General features: G+C 32.0%; 4 protein-coding genes across 6 annotated transcripts; 3 read left to right on the top strand and 1 right to left on the bottom strand.

Annotated features, from left to right (window-relative positions):
- The first annotated feature begins 33 nt into the window (after positions 1-33).
- On the top strand, positions 34-1,189 carry LOC127259228 (transcription factor TCP19-like). The gene has a single exon (XM_051286404.1). The coding sequence runs from the start codon at positions 57-59 to the stop codon at positions 1,035-1,037; it is 981 nt and encodes a 326-aa protein (XP_051142361.1). The 5' UTR covers positions 34-56; the 3' UTR covers positions 1,038-1,189.
- A 4,162-nt stretch (positions 1,190-5,351) lies between these two features.
- Positions 5,352-9,166, top strand: LOC127260117 (MADS-box protein AGL42-like). 3 transcript variants are annotated; one of them, XM_051287794.1, is made up of 9 exons: positions 5,352-5,464; positions 5,559-6,068; positions 6,161-6,399; positions 7,248-7,326; positions 7,791-7,852; positions 7,954-8,053; positions 8,154-8,195; positions 8,285-8,326; positions 8,749-9,166. In XM_051287794.1, exons 3-9 carry the CDS (start codon positions 6,215-6,217, stop codon positions 8,896-8,898), a joined length of 660 nt encoding a protein of 219 aa, XP_051143751.1. In that variant the 5' UTR covers positions 5,352-5,464; positions 5,559-6,068; positions 6,161-6,214; the 3' UTR covers positions 8,899-9,166. The 3 variants fall into 3 exon arrangements, with proteins under 3 accessions (XP_051143751.1, XP_051143753.1, XP_051143752.1); XM_051287795.1 differs by lacking the exon at positions 8,285-8,326 and having other exon boundaries at positions 5,360-6,068; XM_051287796.1 differs by lacking the exons at positions 8,154-8,195; positions 8,285-8,326 and having other exon boundaries at positions 5,358-6,068.
- A 5,301-nt stretch (positions 9,167-14,467) lies between these two features.
- On the top strand, positions 14,468-16,753 carry LOC127259875 (uncharacterized). The gene is made up of 4 exons (XM_051287486.1): positions 14,468-14,772; positions 14,866-14,948; positions 15,039-15,827; positions 15,952-16,753. Exons 1-4 carry the CDS (start codon positions 14,520-14,522, stop codon positions 16,600-16,602), a joined length of 1,776 nt encoding a protein of 591 aa, XP_051143443.1. The 5' UTR covers positions 14,468-14,519; the 3' UTR covers positions 16,603-16,753.
- Positions 16,754-19,253: 2,500 nt separating this feature from the next.
- LOC127259241 (uncharacterized) lies at positions 19,254-24,584 on the bottom strand. Its single transcript, XM_051286427.1, has 7 exons — positions 24,367-24,584; positions 24,184-24,215; positions 23,461-23,558; positions 23,292-23,374; positions 21,848-21,925; positions 21,648-21,746; positions 19,254-19,717 (listed from the first exon to the last, which is right to left on the bottom strand). Exons 1-7 carry the CDS (start codon positions 24,478-24,480, stop codon positions 19,478-19,480), a joined length of 744 nt encoding a protein of 247 aa, XP_051142384.1. The 5' UTR covers positions 24,481-24,584; the 3' UTR covers positions 19,254-19,477.
- Between the last annotated feature and the right edge of the window lie 741 nt (positions 24,585-25,325).

Below are 25,325 nucleotides of genomic sequence, written 5' to 3'. Positions count from 1 at the left end.
CTCGTTCCATAAAAACTGTGGGGTCCTGAGCTTCTTTCTCCAACAAAATTATCCACATGGCTTCCTCCAACGCCATTCTCAACCCCCAATCTCAATCCCAATCCCAATCCCGCCGGGATGATTCCGACGCCGCCGATCCCCTTCTCTCCAATGAAGACGCGATCGCCCCCGTCGGCTCGCCGCCGCTTCTCAAGGAGGAATTGTCGGAGCCAAATCCCGACGCCAGACGGGCGTTGGCGGTCGCCGCGCCACCCTCGAAGAGGTCCACCAAGGATCGCCACACCAAGGTGGAGGGCCGCGGCCGGAGGATTAGGATGCCGGCGGCCTGCGCCGCTCGTATTTTTCAATTGACGCGCGAATTAGGGCACAAATCCGACGGCGAGACGATCCGCTGGCTACTCGAGCGGGCCGAACCTGCTATAATCGAGGCCACCGGCTCCGGAACCGTCCCCGCCATCGCCGTCTCCGTTAACGGAACGCTGAAAATCCCGACGGCGTCGTCGGAGGAGGGGCCGCGGAAGCGGCGGCGGCGGGCATCCAGCAGCGACTTCTGCGACGTGAAAGAATCTTCCACTTTTGCCCCTGTCGCGCCGATCGCACCCCAAGGGGTGGTTCCGGTATTTCCCAGCGGTACCCTCCTCATGATCCCCCCAACCGGCGCAGCCGCCGGCGGTGGGGCGTCAAGCCAGCCGCAGTTCTGGGCTATTCCGGCCGCCGCGGCACCGGTGTACAATATCTCCGGCCAGCCGATATCCAATTTCATCAATTTCAGCAACGCAAGCGTGGCCCCAACCGCCGTCGTTTCCGGCGGCGGGAAAGTCGAAAAGCACGGCACAGCCACAATGGCTGCACCCAGCTCCAGTACAATCCCTGGAGCGGCAGGTACAACTCGGATGGTGAGCGAGTTTTCGCTGGAGATTTATAAGAAGACGGAGCACCAGTTTATGGTGGGCTCTCCCGCAGGGGATCACGACCAAAACCCGTCGCCCAATCCCAATCCCGGCGAGCAGAGCGCTGAAATTAGATTAGGGTTTTAGGTTAGGATTAGTGATTTTGGGGAAAATCTTCCAATTCCTCACAAATTTTCAATTTTTCTGCCTGTGTTTTTTAATCTGACTGCGTTTTGGTTATCGTGTTCATTGACTCGACCATGGATTTGTAAATAAAAAAATTTGATTTTGTGACGGAACAATTATTTTTTTCTTTTCTTTTCAAAAAAATTGCACCTACTTCAATTGCAGATAAATATGGAGAAAGCTGGCGGCGTCATAAACCGAGTGCACGTGACCCGAGGGTAAGCACGTGGCAGGTGGACCCCATCTCATAAATTGTGGTCCACCGCTTCCAGAGGAAAAGGCTAAAATTTGCATGAATAAATTTATTTTATTTTGGAATGTGGGGCCCACCGTAAAATCTCGACCCCATTACGAATCGATTGCTACGTTCGAGGCAGGCGCGTGGTCCCTCCATCACTCGGTGTTGGTGGGGTGGGGGTAAAGATCAGGATCAACGTGATTTCGACACGTGTCATTGCTTAGCTGTCATTTTCTGAGCGACTGTTTATATACATACGGGGCCTGCTCTGTCGTTTTGAATGTCTGTTCTTTTTTATGGGCCTACATTGTCCAAAACTATAGTGCAATTTGTACAATAATATTATCTCTATTCTATGGGCCTCCGTCGGCCCAATCATAACATATTAATATTTATTAAATAATATATATATACACACATTTCAAGATTAACTTTTAATAATATTTAAAAATATTTTAAATTTATTTTCAAAATTCTTCATTCACTATATTTTAAAATATATCAGGTTCGTCTTCAATTCAATTTATAGCGTTGCATAATTTATTATTATTATTATTATTTTTTGGATTGGATTATTTTGAGACAATTGTGTTGTGTGTGCGTGTGCGTGTGAAATGATTCGCACGTACCAAATGGAAAATGATTTGTATAATCACATAATTTTCATATTTGTAATTAGGATTAATCAATTTAATATCACAATTAATATTATTGATAGAATCAAAAAATTTTATTTTTATAAAACTAATCTCGTCCGTTGATCTCTATTGACATCTAATGGCCGTACTTGCTATCTTAGGAATTAGCGTGTCGAAGGTAGTACGAGGTTCAATAATGGCTCCTTAGTTAATTTGTTATATAGGTTAGGAAATGGATGGGTTATTTTGCAGCAGCTGCTGGCCATGGGGGCATTGTACAACCTTAATTAATTAATTAATTACAACCTACAAATTTAATTAATTAAACCCTAAAATTTGGAGCCTTGGGTTGGCTTTTAATTTGCTTTCTATGGTCCAAATTTCTCACCTAATTTCATTAATTGTCTCATTGAGTAGTGTGGTATAGTTTTTTATTTTTTTATTTTTTAAGTGGGAACTCACAGCCACAGCTTCGATGAAATACATATTGGGTAAATACTAAGTGATAAGTTAGACTAAAAAGGTGTTTGGCAAATTTTGAACATTTTACATTGCGATCACAATTATATTTGTTTATATCGTCAATTTGAAATTATCAATTTTATTATTATTATTATTATTTTTAAGGTTTAGATGATGTCAACGTGGTATGTTTTATTTCAACATATAGTTTTGTGCTAATTAAATGCATATCTTGAATATTTCGACCTTTGCTAATTAGTTATTCGTATAATATTTAATTTAATTTATCATTATTGATTGTGACGAAGCTGTTCCATATTTGCTTCTCTAACATATCATTACTTTTTATTAAGGACAACAACAATAATGATAAATGAATCATAATATTGGATGATAACCAATTAAAGGATTTGTATGTGTGTGTTCTATTATTTGATGTACTATTTTTTTATAATACTATGTCCAACAATTATTTTATTTTTAAAATATTTAAACAATATATATATATATATATATATACATATGTAAACCCTACAATTAAATGAATGCACGTGTTTAGTTCCAATTGAATCTTTCTTGGATAATGCTCAATTGAAATATATAAATTCATCAAAGGCTTATTTCCATTTGTATTATTCAATAATGCTATTATTATAATTTATTTATTTATTTATTTTTAAAGTATGATATCAACAATTTATTGTTTTGTATTTATTTCCATTTCTACTCAAATGCAAAGGTACAAACTTTCAAGTGAAACGTGGGCTTTATGTTAACAAGTAGTACAATAATATATATATATATATATATCTTAATTGATAAAATAAATTATTTGTGCAGTTGCATACAAGTCGACTATAAATTTGAAATAATTAACACGTGATGGATGGATGTAAATTACTTGTCCGATTAATGATACAAATTTTAAAAATTATTTTATTATTATTATTATTATTATTATTATTATTATTATTTTATATTTTGGTGTGGAATAAATCAATCCTCAATATTATTTAACGCCAAGTTGTCCGATTCAATTGAAAGTTATAGGCTTCGGTACATATATGTCATAGGATAAGTGGTCCTTGTCTAGTTCGATCAATATTTAGATAATGTGATAGGTAATTATGAGATAATAATAATAATAAAAATAATAATAATAATAATAATAATAATAATAATAATAATAATAATAATAAGGTGATTCTCACCTTACCTATTCCCTCTCCTATAAACAAAAACCACATAAAATATTTTGACTTTGATACTATTTTAGATAATCATTTACTTAAAAAATTAAATTTAAAGATATATAAATCATATACGAGGCCTTCTGATACAAAGATAAGGTTATCTAAAAAAAATAATCAGACTGAATAGTAATTTTTTTTTTTTTATTTGAAATAAAATACATACATATTTTATAAATTAATTTATGTTAATTATATATATTATCATATAATTTTTAAATTCTAAAAATTGACATTTATATTCAATATATACATGATTGAAATATTGCTTTTAAAAAATTAAAATAATTTTTGATTTTATCTCAATCAGATGTATATGACATCACATTTTAATTTACAATCAGTTAATATTTATTACTTAACTATACATTAAATTTTCGGTTACATTTTCCAATTTGCAACTAAATTGCCTGAAATTTGAAAATATTTTAGACAATTTTATTGAAAAATTTGTTACTAAATAATTATAAAAGAGGATAAATAAGTAATAAAAGAAAAGAAAAAAAAATCTATTTTGAATTGTTTTAAATGAATGAAAAAATAACTTTTTAAATAACTATAATATATATATTTTATTATAGTTTGCATACTGGAAGATGCAATCAAACTCACCCTACTACTTTTAATAATAAGAACACCAATAATAATAATAACGACAAAAAATTGACTATGTGTTTATTGGAGTTTTTTTTTTTTTTTTGAAGTTTTAATTTTAAATAGGTATTTATATAATAACATTTTATTACAAATAATATACTTTTATAAAAATAATTTTTTTTAAAAAAAATACTCCTTCTGTCCAATGTAATATGGATGTATTACTGTAGATACGAGAATTTAAGTAAAATATAATTAATAAGTAATTAAAAAATGTATTAGTAAAAATAATTAGAGATTAAGATTAAGATAATTAAATAATTTAATTAAAATTAAAAAAAATTAAATTTTAAATTTTAAAATACGATTAAAGTGTATAATTAATATTTTTTTTTATAAAAAGAATAAATTATGTAGAACAGATGAAAATAAAAAATAGGAATAAATTAATTACGTGGGACGGGTGGAGAAATAAAGAAAGGTAATGGATATAGTTACTACTATTTCATGTGGAGCCAAATAAATAGCAATAAATTTGCGGAGGGCATTCAATTGGTCGAGTTGTACAACGTTTTTATCAGCTGCTGTGCTGTCACTACGTGATTGGTTGGTAGTACGATGATGTTTATAGACCATAAAGCAAGCTCGAGAGGTTCAACTCTTGGAAAGGCCCGGGACCCGAAATCCAAAAACAAGTGTACCGTTGACTCTGTGGATCCGAAGCAGCGGGAGTCTGGCTCCCGGGAGTCTACAAGAGTAAACATAATACATTGATTTTCCCATTTTTCATTATTATTATTATTATTATTATTACTTAGTATATTATAATCTTGCATCTACAGTGTATAAAATATTTTTCTAGATCTACAGTAGCCTTAAAAATCCTATCATTTTTAAAAAGGTGCAGACAGACAGGCTTGATCTGTGTTTGATATGAACTCTGTAAAATAATTATCTAAAAAAAATGATTAAATCAAATAAGTTGTTGTTTAAGGTGGCGTTTGGTTGCTTTTGTTGGGGATATGATTTTCCTGAATTTCTAAAATAGTTGTAGCATCAAGTGTTTCCTGTTCTTACCCTTCATTTGCTAAAAGAAGAAGATAATAATTATAATGACCCCGGCCCCCCTTTCTCTCTCATCCCCCTCTTTCTTTCTCTCTCTCTCTGGGTTATAGTCTTTCTTGGGCATTGCCTTTTTTGTGGGTGAGGGCTGATTGATTGAGAATAACAGATACATAACGAATACGGAAATGTTTTGGATTCTGTGGTCTGAAAATAAAGATATTGCTGCTTTCAGATTCTAGTCGAAGAAGAAGATATCGAAGATATATGAAGAAAGAATTGTATCCTTCCTCTTTTTAAATCTTCAATTTTAGAATAAACTGTTTCTTGATATATGCTATTCCCTTTTCAGAATCCCACTCACAGTCTAGCTAAAGCTACCCTCCTAATTAACATCGTACCATAATCCAATCCTCCTGCCCTCTCATATAATCAATCTTGAATGACAATTTTGAAAAAAATTTCCCTTTTTTTTTTTTTTTTCTTGAGGTTTAATTTAATTTCTTAGGTGGGGTGCTCTCATTTCAAATTCAATCCCTCTTTTCCCCTAAAAGAATCCTAAAACCTATAGGGTATAATTGTGGTGGCAGTTCTTGAATTTTTTGGCAAGAAATTTCACTAGGGTTTTGAGGGAGGGAGGAGGGGGTCCATACACATATTTTCTACAAGCCCTTTTCTTTCTTAATTTCTTTCTTTCTTTCTTTCTTTCTTCTTCCCCTTTCTGTCAAAAATTAAGCTTCACACAGTAAGTCTCTCTCTCTTTCTGATTCTTTTTATTTTAATTTTTGGTGTCACTTTTGGAGCTTAATTTTAGAATGATTTTTTATGTAATTGTAGGTGTCGTAGTACTGCAGTCCAAGTTTGGTAATTAAGAAAATAAATTGATTAATAATGGTGAGGGGGAAGGTGCAAATGAAGAGAATAGAAAATGCATCGAGCAGACAGGTGACATTTTCGAAACGCAGAAGTGGGCTTATGAAGAAGGCTTATGAGCTCTCAGTGCTCTGTGATGCTGAAGTTGCTTTGATCATTTTCTCCCAAAAGGGTCGACTCTATGAATTTTCAAGTACTTCCAAGTAAGTATTATATATACACATATATATGTATGTATTTCTGGATTTTGGTGTATATTTAAACGGATCTAATTGATCTGATATTGATCAAATTATTTTATTTTTCTCTATAATTTCACTGTGTCTATTTTCTACTTTGTGTTGTTCTGAGAAGCATTGGGGAAACAGCAAGACTACCTCTTCTTTTTTTTTTTTTTCTTTTTTTGTGTGTGTGTGTTGTTTTTTTTTTTATTTATTTTATATCTTGAGAGGATATAAAAATTAAAAAAATTAATGTGTGCATATGCATATATATATAATTCTTTCATATATGAATAACTAGTTGCTAGAAGCATCTTCTTTGTAAGATTTGTGTGTGTGTGTGTTCTTTTTGTGCTTGTAATGGGCATTCTCATATCGATTAGGGTTGTGCAACAAGTAAGAGATGGGAAGTGTGAGAAATTAGATTTACTATTTAGAGTTTTGCTGATATATCGTCTAATTTGGAACTCGATGAAATGTATATTGGTGCTGAATTTTCAAATTTTTGAGTGGTAATTATGTAACAATGCACAATATTATTTACTAATTTATTTATTGCCCCCAATGAAAAGAGCAATTATCAAGTTATACAAACTCAAACAGTGATTTGGATTTTAATGAAATTGAGTATACATTGTTGTATTTATAAATCCCATTGAAAAATGGTAAATATATAGTTTTAACTATTGCACTGAATTTATGAATATCCTAAGTATATAATTTAATTTTCATTAAATTTTAATTTCTATTGTGCTTTGATGAACATAAAAGCTTCTTTTTTTCATCAGTGTGTTTACCTGTATTTGATTTATTTCTACGATATTGTTTAGCATGCAAATGTCGATACGAAGATACATGGAGCTCACTAAAGATCAGAACAAAAGCGTAGAAGTCGAACAACATATACAGGTTTGATCCTTTGGAAAATCGAACTCAATTAAATGCAAAAGAAATGGTTTGATTTCAATATTTTTTTTTATTATGTAACCCTCGTGATTATATAAAAATATGTTAATTTTTATCGCGAAATATTATATCCAAACCATTATTCAAATCAAATTCTATAACCAAATTCCCAAAAAACACACATGAGTAGTTTAATTTTTCTTTTGAAATGATAATTAGCTTGTCGTCGATTGTGCGTTCATTCTTTGGCTCTTTATTTGGAAATGATGGTAAAGCCTATAGAAATTTTGATATTTTATTTTTTTTGATCGGAGTATAGAAGTTTTGATCATTGTAAAATTGCACTATGGTTGTAGTTCATAATAAATCTCGGTAAAAACATGAATCAATTATGTCCCCAAAGGCGTAAATTTTGTCATTATTTTTTTTGCGCCGCCCATTTTGTATTAGTTCAAGTTCTCTTACAGAGGTTAAAGAACGAAACAGCATTCATGGCGAAGAAAATAGAGATACTGGAGAATTCCCATAGGTAATTCTTGATGTTATAAGTAGTTATGTAATAATTTTGTTGAATTGGCTAACAATATGGTTATTTTTTTTTTTTTTTTTTTTTTTGTGTTTGTGAATTAGGAAGTTATCAGGGCATAATCTTGGATTATGTTCGTTGGAAGAGCTTCAAGAAATCGACAGCCAGCTCGAAATAAGCCTAAAGAACATAAGATCAAGAAAGGTATGCTGATTCACTTTCAATAAATTGGATGAAGATTAAATAGATTGACATATTATATATACATATGTATGTGTGTATGTATAATATTTGATTGTGGCAGGATCAGCTGTTCAAACATGAGGTCGAAAAATTACAAGAAAAGGTTGGGTTAAGATTTTGCAAAAATGAATTCTCTATGGCTTTTATTTACTTACTTATGGTGTTGTAATTTCTTCGAAAACTTCCATTTAGGAGAGATATCTGTTAGAAGAAAATGAAAGACTCTGCCAAAAGGTATACTAATACAAACACACATCATTTCCTTCATTTCTTTCGAATTATTACAATACCAAAAAAAAGAAGAAAATAGCATATTTCGTTAGCTCGGTTACCAAAATTCCGCTTTTAAATAATTGGCCGTGTTTAGATATGTTTTGTAGTTAGTTTCAAGTTCGGAATAGTTTTGAAAATAGTAAAAGCTTAAATAGTATTTGGAGTATCCTAATTAGTAAACCCTTTAAAATCATTGTGAGAATTCTTACATTATTCCCAACTAATTATGTCCTATGATGTCTGGTTTGTGTTCTTTTGGGAGTTTAGTTTAGTTTTCTTGATTTGATTCTTTAGTTTGAAGAGTGATTCGGGCATACGATGTCTTTTAGAGATAAAATAATATATTTTTATACAGAGAATTGCGATTGTATGTATATGTGCAGATTGGTTTGAAGCAAATGAGACAAGGAGAAGTAGGAAAGCAGAAAGAGAAAGAAAAAGAAAAAGGGAGATTGAGGCAAGCCATTGACGAAGGTTGTTCTGAAGTGGTCACTGAGTTGTTTATTGGCTTACCTACTTCTTCAACAAATTAAATTTCAGACACACACATATTTATATATATATATATATTTGATAGAGAAAATTACAACTATATATATATATATATTTATATGTATGTGTGTGTTTAAGGTTGTGGTCAAGCTAGTAGTATTATTATTAAACCAATAATGAAATGAGATGCAGGCAGTAAACCCTAATTAATTACTGCATTTTAATTTATTTTTGTACCACTTTTTATTACACCTGAATGGATGAATTTGTATTGTTGCTTCCAATATTGAATATTGAAAATTGCTGCCAGTCTTCACAGGATATTTAATGTAATTAAATTTCTTGGCCTTAGCTTGCATTTGTTCTATCATCTTTTTTTTGGATAACAGTAGAACCCGCAGCCGCTACCCGAAAGTGTGCACTGGGTAAGCCCTCGGCCGAACTTAATACCTAACAAATAAGGCCCGACGGGAAAGTCACGTTAGGCGAACTGACAGTTTTAAACGCATGATCTCACGGTCATTGTTCTATTATCTTTTATACTTATGTCATGTGTCTGTTAGTTTGGATTTTGCAGCAGATATATTGACAGTATTTGTTTTGTAGAATTATTGTAGAACAATGTTTTATTTGTTGAAATAAGAATATTTTTATATAAAGATATTATTTTTGTTTTGTTTTGTTAATTTTAAACATTACTTGTACTCTTATCATACTAATGTACAAGTTTGGTGATTTTTTATATTTTTTTTTTCATTTTTTTACTATCTAATGATTTATATTATAAAAACATAGAAAATTTTCTTACGACATGTTATATTCAGTAATTATTTTACCCAAAAAAATCATACATATTGGTGAAAATAGTACTTCCGTATAATTGGTGAATAAATTAATTTATATTACCAATATTTAATTCATTTATTTATATGTATATATATAAAATACACATGTGATGTATATGATAATTTGATTTCAAATTAAATGGCAATTAATGTAATATGGACTTTTCACAAATTAGGACCATCATATCATTTTTGTTTGTTATATTTAATACTCACAAATGCAGACCATCACTGCAGGCGTTATTGTTACTTGTTTCTACTGTATGTTAAAATGTTTTATTTATTTATTTATTTATTTATTTATTATTATTATTATTATTATTATTATTATTATTATTATTATTATTATTATTGTTATTTTCTTTTAGTTCGTTTATCATCGTGGTGGGACTAATTAATCTTAATATGTCCTGGAGCTTGATAGACAATTAATTAAATATGTTGGAGGTGTCTATTAAGAGTAATTTTATTATTTCTGTCCTACATATTATTATATCACAATTTTTATTTTTTTGTCTATCTCACACTTTATGTAATTTCTTATATGAAAAAGGGATTAAACATGTATTTATATTTTAATTTTTATAAATTATGATTTTTTTAAATTTTAATTTGACTATTTAATTATTTTAATATTAATTTCATTATTTATATTATACAGTAACTAATTTTACTGATATATTATTAATTGTTTACTAATTATATTTCTTTTTAAATTTTTGTATATACAATAATTGTGATATTATATATTTAGGACTGGAAGGAGTATTATGTTACATAATCATTTTTACAAAAAAAATTACAATTACTTTTAAAAAGGGACCAATAAACAAAGCCTTAATTACATTTAAATTTATTAAGAATAGAATAAAATCTTCATTTGCACGGCTGCATTGTAATATAATGGAAAAAGTTCATTCGGACAGTGGGGTTATGTACAATCATCAATGCCAACGGTACACACATCCAAAATATATTTTAATAAAAGAAAAAAAGACATGAAATGTGGGATTAAGACAATTGCCCCATAACACGAGCAAAGGACACAAATAAATAAATTTAATTCAAGGGGTCACCTGAGATGAGATAAGAATTGATGAATTAAATAGCAAATAATATGACACTATAATTAATTGATTAATGGTCCAACAATTTATATATATATATATATATATTGTTTTTGAAACACAGACCTCGTAATATGAAATTCGGACAAATTCTGAGTTATGGATTAGATTCCTCAATTTTTTGTTATTTTTAAATTTCTTGATACTGAATCTTGATTTTTGTGCTGCTACCTGCACTACTAACGTTTTTGAAATCCATGGAGAGCTAGCTAATTTATTTATTTAATTATTGCGACAATTTTGTTAAGTTTAATTAGGAACTTTGTTAGACCTACCAATACCATCTTCGCATATATCACAACACATCCCACCCTAAACCGGACTAATATTTTTAGAAAAATACTGTTGGGATGGAAATAGACGCTACTATAATAAAACCTCCTGCACTTATCCAAATGGGCAAACTCCCGAAGCGTAGTTATATCACAGTTATAACACCGATTTGTCAATGAAATAAATAAAATGATTTCAAAGCAATAAATGACAAGTTATTTGTTTATCCGGTTCGAATATAAACCATCCTACATTCGGGGATACCAATCCAGAAGAAGTTCATTAACCAGTGCTGATTAAGAATAAAACACCCAAACCTCCTGCAACCCAAACTACAAACTAATTACCTAGGAATTTTCTTTCAGACATAAGTTGTTACAAACGCGTACTAACAACTAAGATATAGTTGGGCTTCTCAGAGTTCGAATGTTCCCCTGATCGGAACTTCGATCTCCCTTCGACCACTGAACTTCTCCAACGGGATAATAAAGTATATCACTCAATTAGTGCATAGATATGGGAAGGGAAGAGATTGACAGGATAAACATAATATTTCTCTCACTAAACACTCTCTCTAAAAACCACTCTAATCCAACTTCCCACAATTCTCAAGCAATGTTGAAGCAACCACAACAGTCATAATATGACAAGCAATAAATTCACTTTGATACAAACAAGGAATGGTGATGTATCTAATCAATTCTAAACACAAAAGGACAGATTCAAGGAGTTCATTTTGCCTTGAGCAGCCGCCAAACTTGAAGGGACAAAGAGACTGCTTGATTGGACTTCACTAACAAGTTCCAGTGTTGTTGTTTTTGGAAGCCAACGACCATAGTAGCAGAAAGTGGTTTTGTCACTATGTCAAAAATAAATGTTGAAGTTTGTGATCAACTTAACAAATACCAAATAAAACTTTTATTTTTTTATATTATATTAAAGATTAATTTTTTATTTAAAATATTATATTCATACATATTGATATCATATTAATAAATTATTAAAATTTAAATAAAAAAATAAATAAAAGGAATTGAATTTGTATTTGAATAATTTTTCTTATAAAAATATTGAATACAATAAAAACTCTATAATTTATTTTTAAAACTCTATACAAATTATATTAACATTTTAAAATGATCTTATATAATTAAAATTGCATATATATATATATATATTTTTTTTTTCTTTAAATTAAACGAGTTTGTCAAATTAATTACTTTAACTTTCTGTTGTTTGACTTTTTTTGGTAGTTTGTTTACTAGGCACTCCCCACCATTTTTTAGGCGGCTAGGATGCTAAAAAGTCATAATCACATATACTTATAGTAATAAATATAATATGGAGTAAAAATAATACATTATGCATTTTATTTTTCTAGAGCTAATCCTAATTAGCATTTTAATCATCAATCGGCATAAATAAACTACTCCATAATAAAACACCATATCAATATACACTATTTATGGATATTTTTAAATTTTTTAACATTTTTCATAAAGTAAATAATATTTTATTAAAAAATATTATATAAAGTATATTTTTTCTCCAACGAAATATATCACATAAATAAATTTTTACTATTCAAATTTTTTTCCAAATCTTTAATATTATAAATGTATTTTCAGCCCATAAAAAAAATAATAATAAGGAAAAAAATCAATTTTGGTCCCAATATAATCAAAATTAATCAATTTTGGTCACAATATAAAAAATTCATCAATTTTGGTCCCAATATAACCAAAATTTATCAATTTTGGTCATAATATAAAAAACTCATCAATTTTGGTCCCAATATAAACAATTTCAATCAATTTTGGTCCAATTATAAACAATTTTTATCAATTTTGGTCGTACCGTTAAAAAACTTAACGGAAATTGCTGACGTGGACATGACGGAGGTGACGTGACAGTTGACCTGGAAAGTACACGGCCATGTACAATTATACACAACAATGTTGTTACAGGGTCATGTATATTTCAGTGTATAATTATACATGGCCATGTTGTTACACGACCATGTACAATTATACACGGCTATGTTGTTACATGACCATGTATATTTCAGTGTATAATTATACATGACCATGTTGTTACACGGCCATGTATAATTCTACACGGCCGTGTATCTTTCTGTTTCGGTCTAAAATTTTAATTTTTTGTTATATTTTTAATTTTTTTTAAAATTTAGAATAGTTGATATAGTTAAAATGAAAAAAAAAATAATAATTATAATATAATTAAAATATATCAATTTTAGTTCAAATATAAGTATTTATCAAGTATGTTCTTTTGGAAGATTTTGTCTAAAATTCTACTATTTAGCAAAAAAAGATATCTCTTATTGAAATTTTTGCTAAATAGTATTTTAGACAAAATCTTTCAAAAAGAACATACTCGATAAATACTTATATTTGAACTAAAATTGATATATTTTAATTATATTATTATTATTATTATTATTTTCTATTTTAATTATATCAACTATTCTAAATTCAAAAAAAAAATTTAAAAATATAATAAAAAATTAAAATTTTAAACCGAAACAGAAAGATACACGGCAGTGTAGAATTATATGACATGGTCATGTATAATTATACACTGAAATATACATGTTCATGTAACAACATGGCCGTGTATAATTGTACATGGCCGTGTAATAACATGACCATGTATAATTATACACAGAAATATACATGGCCCTGTAACAACATGGCCGTGTATAATTGTACATGGCCGTGTAACAAAATGGCCATGTATAATTATACACTGAAATATACATGGCCATGTAACAACATGACCGTGTATAATTGTACATGGCCGTGTACTTTCCAGGTCAACTGCCACGTCACCTCCGTCATGTCCATATCAGCAATTGCCGTTAGTTTTCTAAAGTTGGGACCAAAATTGATAAAAATTATTTATAATGGAACCAAAATTGATTGAAATTATTTATATTTGAACTAAAATTGATGAATTTTTTTTATATTTGGACCAAAATTGATGAATTTTTTATATTATGACCAAAATTAATTAATTTTAATTATATTGGGATCAAAATTAATTTTTTCCTTAATAACAATTTACTTAACGAATAGTAACGACATTTTTATATGTAAAATGGTTTTTATTATTATTACTTTATTAGACGCATATCTTTAGAGAGAGAAAGAGAGAGAATTTGGGTCAGCTGCTTCAATTCCCGCTCGGGAGTGAGTGATACTGATAATACCCTGCTCTCTCTCTAATACTGCAATTTTTATCCTCTTCTCTCTCTCTCTCTCTCTATATATATATATATACACACATATTAATAATATTAATGTGATTATGAAGTGTTAGATGAACCAACAGCCATACACACACTCTCTCTCTCTGTGCAGGCTGCAACACTTGTTCTTCTTCAATTTCATTTTCATGGGGAAAGACTGGCTCTACTGGATCGCCGGGAAGAGAAGGTCACCGGGAGAAATGGCGCCGGCGGCCACAACAGGCGGCGGCTGTATGCACGCAGTTTTCCAATTCTTCGATTCCCCACTACCTTCCAATCATCATCATTTTCATTACAACCACCATTGCGATTCTTCCTCTCTTCTTCCACCACATCAAAACCCCACTCCTTCATCTCCACCTCCACCTCCACCTCCACTCTCATTATCATTATCCAAAGGTATGTATGTATATATATATATCCATCTCAATTCATCATTTCATTACATATTAATTAATAGTAACCTCAGTTTCACGATGTTAATTAATTCAGGTTTGGAAGCACCCAGAAACAGCCTCGACTTCGATCATAATCCTTCACTCCTCTCAAAACAAGACCATAACTTAAATTTACCCGTAAGCTCCATCGATCGATCGTCGACACCGTCTATACATATACACATATATACGTTTTCGGATTTTCTAACGTTGTTAGAATCTCTCCAGGTAAGATCAATTCAGATTAAAACAAGCCGCCATAGCCATAGCCAGGCCGACTTCTCCCCCAAAAGCAGCAGCAGCAGCAGCAATAACAATTCCCCCGGAATAAAGACCCCAAGTGTCGTCGCCAGGCTCATGGGCCTCGATTTGCTGCCGGAATCCAATTCTCCGGCCACAGCACCCTCCCTCCGGCAAAAATCCCGTCACCGGCGCACCAAATTCAGATCCTTCCTCCACAAATCACACAAACCCTTCTCCGACGACGACATCACCGTCGGCGCCCGCTCGCTGCCGGAAACGCCCAGAATATCCTCCGCCCGGAGATCCGACTTCGACCTCCACCACCGCCTATCCCTCCAAATAAACACAAATAATCAAGAATCGAATAAAAGAATATTCCGGCACGACGAGAACCGATGCCCCGCCGGCGCCGGCCATTGCCCCAAGCAAATCTTCAGAGACAGACGTGTTGGTGCTGACATCACTAACCTCACAAGAAGAGACGAAAATCTCATCCTCCTCAAGAAAAAAGATTCGTCCGCAAAAACGATTTCTTACCAACGCCAATCCTCGGACACGACGAAATCCCGCCGAGTTTCGATGACATCCGAGATTAGAGATAATCAGGCTCGAGAATCCATTCCATTGAAGCAGCAGAAAAAAGCTTCGAGTAATGGAAATAATCCCCCGTCAGGACTCAAAAAATTGCGCGTTCAGACCTCCAGGAACAAGAAAGAGGAAACATTTGTTCATCCGAAAACAGACAAGATTAAATCCAAGAAAACTCCATTACAGGTCTCCGATATATATATATATATATCTTTTTAATTGTAACGGAATTATAAGTTTAATTTTAATTACATTTATGATCACAGCTTTTGTTAATCTGCTTTTATGGGTACCAATTTTGGAATTGCAGCTATCTAATCGTTCGTACAACCGGCCAGATAACGGACCAACGGTCAAAGAAAACGTCGTTCCAAACGCCGTTAACGGCGGCGCAGCGACGGAGTACGGCGATTATATTCAAAGAATTCTCAGTCTTGCCGGCGTCGAGGATAAATTGACGGCGTTAACCTCCGTCAAATGGCACTCCAATTTGCACCCTATTAACCCGTTAATCTTCCACCGCATTGAGCTGTTCCACCTCGCCGGAGCTGGAGGAGCCGCCGTTCTGAGCCACCGCTGCAACAGGAAGCTGATTTTTCAGGTGGTGGACGAATTGTTGGCCGGAATTTTAAAATCCGATGTTTGTTTCAAGAAATTTGTATCCTCCGTCGGTACTGCGAATTGCCGGATTCCGTTGGTTGAAGAATTGTGCAGAAAAATAGATAATTTTCCGGCGGCGAATTGTTTGGTCCTCGAAGATATCGATTCGTTGATTTGTAAAGATTTCCGGCGGCTGGATGGGGAGTTCGAGGAGGAAGGGGAGAGAATCGTGCGCGAGATTGAAGCTGAAATAATGGAGCAGTTGGTTCGCGAGACGGTGGCGGCGATGGTGGCTCGCGGCGGCGGCGGCGGAGGAGACAACGACATGCGGATGTCACGTGCCGGGAATCACGTGAGGTGATTATGATGCCATGGGCCGTTTTAGTTGGGCGTCACGTGCCTTATTATTATTAGGCTTGACCAATCAGGTTATATATATAGGAATATGAATTTATGTATATGTATATGTATTTGGATGTAATTGTATTCATATTGTAAATAAAATCCTTTTGTGCCCAAAAGAGACATTCAGTCTTGTGGATATATTTGCTTTGAAAATATTTTCAAGTTTTGAAATTATTTTAAAATAATAAAAAATTAGATGAAAAATTTGGGCTTGTTTACACAACTTATCTAGATGGAAATAAAATTGAATACAATATTTTTATATTATTTCAAATGAAATTTAGATTTTAGATAAAATATTTTTTAATAAATAATTATAAAACAAGTTCTAAAATATACTAGAATGCAAACACATGCAAATAAATGTAGGTACATACCAATTCCACGAAGCTGCTGCTTTCAAATCTTGTTTCAAAATTATTATATATTTTTTTCAGAACAAAAAATGTTATATGATGTCTAGCACATTGTTCGAACAATATAATTATCTTATTCAATAAAAATATAAAATCACACAACAAAATAATTTGCATGCAAAAAAAAAAAAATTCTCTTACAAAAATAATATTTGTTATGTTGCCAAGAAACTATATAATTGTTGGGAGTTGTACCTGTACCTATTTATTTTGGTATTTTGAAATTTTGAAAATGTTCAAATAGACATAAATATATTGAATATAAGATTATATATATATATATATTGTGTTACTATAAATTAAGCAGTGAAAAAATAAAAGAATAGCAAATAAACACCACTCAAATATGTTTCTTATATTATGTAATTAAGTGTGTAGTTCAAATTCTAAAAGCTCTTCAGTGTATTTGGATGAAAGATTCGAGAGTATAAAATTGAAAATAGTAAAAATTGAATTAATATTAAAATAAATAGAATTTAGCGTGTTGCTTTATCCTTTAATTAATTTGACTTAAAAAATTAAAAAAACATATCTAATTTGGCTCTTTCAAGAAAAAAAATAAAATAGTTCAATTTCATGCAAGCATATTTAGGCTATATTTACACACTCTTGAATATTTTAATATATATTCAGTAATTTTTTAAAAATAATTCCTCAAATACATTTTTTTTTCCCGTAACACTTCATCAAATACTAATATGTTATTATTTTAAAACTTTTTTTAAACTCCAAAAATTACTATCTAAAACATTGATTTATTAGTATTATTATTGAGTTGAAAGCAAGTTATAGAAGAATGAAAACAAAGAGGATATAAATTCAGTTAAGCATTGAATTTAGGGAAGAGGGAAAAAGAATCCTGATCCGATTTCAAATTACAGACATAGTTGCAGTAACAACAGTAGAATATTTATATTAACAAACAAGATGTCAGTAAGTGTAGTGGAGGAGAAGAAGAAGAAGAAGAAACAAAACCCCAGATCATAATATAAAATATATAAAAAATAAACAAACAAATATCATATATAAAATACTCTCTACGCGTCGACCCCTGACCCAAATATACACACCAACACATACTATTTTTTATTGTCATTATTGCATATCACAACACTGCCTGTCCCATCAGCAACTCCTTCAAATTTAATTGAAAATTAAATACATAACACAGGTAGTAGAATGAAGTGAGACACAATGCAACCAAATTGGTGAGAATATTAATGCAGGGTAGAGAGAGAGAGAGAATGGGAACAAAATGCAAATCCATGTCAATACAAACTGGATTTGAATTCCTAAATTTTAGGGAGTTGGGAAATCAGAGTATAGAGTAGAGAGGTGCCATAATAAATATTTCAAAGAAAATCTCAATTCCTTGATGGCCTAAAAGCATTAATGGAAGAAAATGAAAGTTTCATGAAAGACAGGGTCAGATGGGGTACCCCAATTTATGTCACACACAGAAACACTCCCATCTTTCTAGTGCCAGACCATAAATTGCATTTTCCCTGAACACAAGTTGGTAAAAATATTCATAAACAAAAAATATAAACAGAAAGTTTTAGCTGTGGCTGGCACAGTTTCTTGTCATCAGGGAGGGAGAAGGGGTTGCAGAATAAGGTATTCGACAACAAAAGCAACAATCATGTCGCATTGAATACCATTGCTGGGTCTGCCCATGGCAAAATATTACCAACATACATACATATGTACACACATTTTTTGCAGAAGGATTCAAATAAAGAACCAGCATTGGCAGGTTGAAATAAATGGTGGCAAACCTTAAAAGAAAAGTTCTAAACACAAACATCACAGCTAAGAAAAAGGGATGGATTTCAAACCTAGAATTGGCAACCATGTGAGTGACAGAAATGGGGGCGGGGAATTCAATTTGCAAACAGGCTAGTAGATGATCTTTTTTAATATGCCATCTAACTCCTGCACAAGTGGTTCGGTCATAATGATAAACATAGCAAGTAATGTTGCAAGAATCAGGTGATTCAATTAATTTTAGTTGGCCAAATGGAATTATGATTGTTCATACCTCTGACAGATTGCCGTTGCTGATGTTTGTATGGATCTATCACTTTGAATAAGCATTTGTGAATGATTCCTGCAAAAGGCCTTTCTTCATGACAATGCAATGCTCTCTCCATAGCTAAGGATGATTCATGTAGTTGTCACAACAGCAAAGAACATGTTAATGGCAATTCATAAAAAAGTTAAGTGCTTAAATGTCTCATGTACAGGCATGTTTACAATTTAAGTCCACTCAGGGGATAGCTTTTCTTTCCCTTGTATATAGTTGACAGAACTTCAGTAGCTGGTTCAATGAAATAATGAACAAATTGCACGAGGAAAGCTAACACTGTAGACTGGACTTTAACCAGGTGGGGACATATTGCTGTAATGCTGGTTTTACACTCTACTGTCGACGTCAAAACCAGAACCAGTCCAACCAGGTGATGCAGGATTTCTACCCTTAGGTACTGCTCCTATTCCCCTTACTTTACCATGGATCACAGCTTTCTTTCTCCCTCCTGCTCCATCAACAGATGGCTGTTGGCCTTTATCTGTAGATTTCTCAACATTCTCAGGCTTAGAAGATGCACTTGGGATTGCAGAAGTACTGATCTGTGCTGGTCTTTGGTTTCCATCCTAAACATGATATTACTTAAAAGTCATGAAGTTTCTTGAAGTAGATATATGTTCATGACAGTGCAAATCAAATACTAATGATTCTTGGCCATGGTAGGTTAGCCCTTATGCATCAACAAATCATTAAAATTGTGTTTGGTACAGATAAATGAGACCAGAGAAATGAAAATGGTATCATTTTTCTTGTTTGTTTGAATCAGAGAAATGGATTTGAATCATTTCCATTTCTCTCCCATATGCAGAGAAATTGAGAGAAATGATGTTGTAGTATATATTTTTTTAATTTTTTTTGTAATATTTAGTTTTTATAATTTTTTTAAAATTATATTATTTCAATTTTACAAAAAAAAAATTAATATATTGTTAAAGTATTTATTTTACTATCTTTTAAGAAGTTGTACTAAAATATAATCTTAAAAAATATCGTATATAATTTATAATTTTTTAAAAAAAACTCACAAAAAATATTTTTCATGAATTCTCATACATTAAAACTCTTTTTTATCCGGTTAATCATTTATTCTTTGTTTAATCATTCATATAGTTGCATTTTTTTTTTTATATTTTTAAACTGAATTATCTGTTTTACCAAACAAGAGAATGAATTATCATTTTTTATTCAATTCAATTTCTCAACGATTCCATTCTCTACTCTCATTTTTATACGATTCTATTCTCTATACCAAACGCCCCCTAAAATAAACACCTGTAACTCGTGGAACCAGAATTACAACTCAAACAAGAAAATACAACATCGTAGGAGTCATTATGCAGTATCACACTAGTCGTAAGATTTGCAATCTCAGTTCCCAAAACATTTACTGAGATCCCCAGACTAATTACTGAAGATACGGATAAATTTACTATTGGATAGCAAAAAATCTCTCAACCCTATGAATCCAATGAGTATTTACATGAAAATGTAGAAAGCAAAGATATATTAAGGGTGTGTTTGTTTGAGGGATTTGTTTAGATTTCAACTATTCATCCTATTTTTTCCCCCCAAAAACATCAAATCAAACACCTATTTTTCATTTTTTATATTATACTAAAAATCAATTTTACATTCAAAACATCACATCAACACCTATTTATATCACATCATACAACTATTCAAATTCAAATTTTTTACTATTCAAATCCCAACTCAAAATCCAAACCCTCAAACAAACACACCCTAAATAGCAAGCTTACTTATGAAATGTAGGTAAAAAATGGGCTAGCATGATGGGGCAATGATCTTCAAAATTGCAGCTTTATATGAGTTTTCAATAAACAAATAACTTCTTTCATGAATGTTGGAATATTGCTCTCAAATATCAATATTTGTTCCATAGCGTCTTAGTTTCATAGTTATGAGAAAAGAATGAATGGGGTATATTGGTATAACAAAATCACACATGGGAATAACAGAATCAAGTCATATTGCTAATACAGACTTCCATTTATTTTCAAGTTTGTGTGCATTAAGAAAAATAAATAAAGAAAACAATAACATTCCATTTTAATTTTTCTTAGTTTTTCTCAACCTATTATTACCTATCAGCATCAATAAACAAAAAACTTTAGTAAGCTAATAAATTACCTGAAATACATCAAAAGTTGAAGAAAATCAATTTCAGTCTAAATTAGTTAGTATGCTCACGTGAAGTGATCATTTACAAGCACGAGCGCATTATTTAGAAGGCTCGTGTGAGGCATTTTTAATTCGTAACTATCTTTCAAACAGTGTCAGATCTACATAGTTAGCCATTCTCTCAGGGTGTGTCTACCATGCTTGATAGGATAGGATTATTCAATAATTGTTTGTTAATCCCATCCTTTCCCTCATAGTAAACAAGCCCTCAAAGTATGGATAGCCGCAAGGATAATTATACACAGGCAAACATAAATATTACAAAGTTCCTTCATAAAGTTAATCGAATCTTACAGTCGGAGTGGAAACTGATGCTCTGCTAGGGTTCAGAGACTCCATCCTGCGTTTCAATTCCTCCAGTCTAGTCAGTTGTGCATTACTACTCTCAAGAACCTGTAAAAGCGTCTCCTTTGAATTATTACAACCCCAAAAAAAGAAGGAAACACTAGAGAACAAAATAAGCTTTAGGAATATGTATCAAAATTTATATCAACCAGATTATTCAAATCTTCACAAAGCTTCTGTTTAACAGCTTCTTCATCCTTTACAGCTTTTGCAGCTTCTTCCCATGCCTGACAGATAAGAAAACAGCTATATGGCATGAAACTGAAGATCACAATGGGAACCAAAAAAAATGGAAAAAACAACACTATAAGAATGAAAACGTAGATATGACATAAGTTAAGGCATTCAATAGTCAATGCCACTCTCCTAAATAGAATTAGTAGATATGATTAGCATTACTCTAGCTCGATTTCAAATTTAACTGGAAAGCATTCAAAACATATACTGAAGTTTCCAAGCAAACACAATAAAACTGTAATATAAAAAATATACATAATAAAATGAAAAACTGCCAAGTGAAGAGAAGTAATCCCATCATCTTTCATCCCTATGCAGACTTGATATTTGGGCGAAAGACTAGAGGTATACAAGAAACAGAACAATCGTAGAAAAAGAAGAAAAAAAATTCTGGCCACATGAATCAAACAGGTTGGCTCGGTAGACCCAACACTTTAGTTTAGCAGCAGTGATATTCCGGTTTGAGCTGCCAAGTGGTTACAATTGTTATGCTGATTATGCTTGAGACTATGATATGAGGTGCTCAACAGCTAGATTTGTGGTTAGCAAGAGACAACCTAGACCAATCTCTTAGTACATCGTACAGTAAGAGGCAAACTAAAGCATCCTTATCAAGTACTGAGGAACAGTACAAAGCAGTAGCAACAGCAACTCAAGAATGTACATGGTTAACACAATTTATGAAAGATCTTCATCAGCCAATTGACTACTCAGTACAACTACATTGCGATATTCAGTCAGCTGTTCAGATGACTAAGAATCCAATCTTCCATGCCATAACTAAACATGTTGAAGTACATTATCATTTTGCTTGCAGAAAAGTCTTGCTTGTCAAAATGAAGATAAAGCATGTAAAGACTATAGATCAAGTTGCAGATATTATTACTAAAGGCTTCAAATGATGCCAAATTCGAGAAATTGGTGAAGCACCATGGAATGGAAAGTAGACAGTTAATAGAGAGTTATTTAAGTGGAGCGTTGAGTGTAGAAATATGATCCACTGTATACTATTCTAGATTATTCTATACATGTGTGTGATTATCAAGAAACTCTGTGGAGCTTCATGAATCTTCTATTAATGCCTATAATAGAAGGTTGGCCACTATAAATAGTCCAGCAACAGAACCATGAATGTGTTCATAAGTGTAAGAAAAAAGTCAAAGGAAAATGATACGTGTGAGAAGTTACTTTGTAAAAATTCAATGTAGTACAAATAAAATCAGTTTGTTAAATTGAGTCTTCCAATTTTATTGTACAAAACAGATGGATAAATCCCGTGCAACTTTCTCCTTAAAAAACAAGTATCTAACGATGAAAAAATAGAACCCATCATCCAACAATGTGAGAAATATATACCTTTTTTGCTAGTTCTTCTTTCTGCTTTGCAACATGAATTCTCTCCGTTGACATTTCAATTTTCTTACGCATGAGCTCAAGAGCTGATAGAGTTATAAACATATAATGGTTCATGGGAAGCCTTGAGGGAATGGTAATCATTGAGAAAATGCATAAAATATAAATATACCATGTTTCTTTGGTCCAGAAGTAAGCTTCATTTCCATCGTCAGATTTGCTAATTCTCTTTCAACATCTCGAATTTTGGAGTAGTTTTCTTCAATGTACCTTAATAAATAACGGAAAAGCATGAGATAACACGATTGAACTGATATCCAATGTTCAATTAAAGAAATCCACGAAGTATACACTTTCTAGAATTGAATACGAAAAAACTATTAGATACTATATGTTGTTTATTTGCTTCTTCAATAAAAGTACCCACTGCCTATATTAATGTTATAGAATCAACATTGACTAATTATTATGCAACCTAAAAAATCAGCTTATAAGTGCAGCAAATCATAATTGAGATTTTTCATTAGAATTGGAAGACTTATATCCTTCCAGATCCCATTTTCACGGCTATAAGATGATGCTGCCATTTTGAGAAAGGCTTTTCCAGTATGTGCCATCAATTTCAAATAACTCCAAATTGCTAAAACGAATGATATCTTCCTATCAAAAGCACACTGTCCCTGTCTACTTTCACAACATCCAAGCACTTCAAATGAACTGTAATGAGTATTTAAAAATGAAAAACTCTAGCCAAAGTAAATGCAACATAATTAAAACCAAAATTTTCTCTGATTGTGCACCTAAAGTAAGTTTCTAAGTTCCAAACAAACAGAAACATCAACAGCAGCGACCACAGAGGTAAGCAAATTAAATAACGATAGGAAAATCAACTCACTTCCTCAACTGAAGCCGCTCTTCCTCAATTATCTGGATCCAGAGGGGAAAAAATTAGAATAAAAACAAAATTCGAAACAAAAAAGGAATCATTTCACCCGCATCAAAATGATCACTCCACAGAAAATTTACTCCAAACGATCTCGTAGCGACATTCCGGTGCGGAATTTAAAAAAAAAAGGACCTTTTCCGTATACGCGATGACCGGAGATTCTCGAATAATACCGTCGGGGCCGAACTCCGGCTGCAACACCGGGGCAGCATTTTTCTCCGGTTTGGGACTCGTGCTTGAAGCCATTGAAGGAAATCTAGCGATCCTAGCCCCAACTTTCTCGTCCTTATGCAGAAGAAGAAGCAAAGCAATTTCTGGCGGAATGGAAGGGAATGTCTCGTGCTAAAATCGTCACTGTCAACTTATATATATATATATATATATATACTTACTGATGAATCACGCTTTTCCGTGTCATTATATTCGCTTTCTAGTTTAGGTCTTTTCTTTTAAAATATATTTTTATTAAAAAATTATATATATTTTTTAAATATTAACTCTTTACAGAATATAAAATACAAGATTAAATAAAAAATATATATTTAATATATATAAATATAATATTTTGTATATAAAATACTACTTTAATTTAAAAAAGAACAATAACAAAAAAAAAATACTCCAATAAGTATGTAGAGCGTTAGCATAAGAGAGTTTTGGGCCGAATTAGAACTATTGGGCTTTAAACAGTTGGAGCAGGTGTGGCCCAAATAGCAAGTTCCAAATTGAGTGTACAATATAAACTAAAAAAAAAAATACTCACAAAGTCGTGTGAATGATGTCTAATAATAATTTAGATAAAAAGGTTTGTAGTGTATAGTCCGACAATAACAAAAAAAACTCCAACTTACAAATATCTTTGTCCGAAAACCATCATCACTTTTGCTTTCAAGTCATAAAGCCCATTATTCCTCAGACCCTCTCTTCTTTTAACTTTTGCTAAAAAGTAATAATAATAATAAATAATTCTAATAATAATACAAAAAAAAAGAATTGCAGAAAAATCCAAGGCAGGAGATCCATAGAGATCGAGTTTGCTCCCCATTTAGTTTGGGATTGAATTAAAGTGAACAATGAGTGATGAAGATGAA

Source organism: Andrographis paniculata, unplaced genomic scaffold (assembly GCF_009805555.1).
Source record: "Andrographis paniculata isolate CXL003 unplaced genomic scaffold, ASM980555v1 Contig60END, whole genome shotgun sequence".
NCBI classification, from domain to species: Eukaryota; Viridiplantae; Streptophyta; class Magnoliopsida; order Lamiales; family Acanthaceae; genus Andrographis; species Andrographis paniculata.
This window is presented reverse-complemented; position numbering and strand designations above follow the sequence as displayed.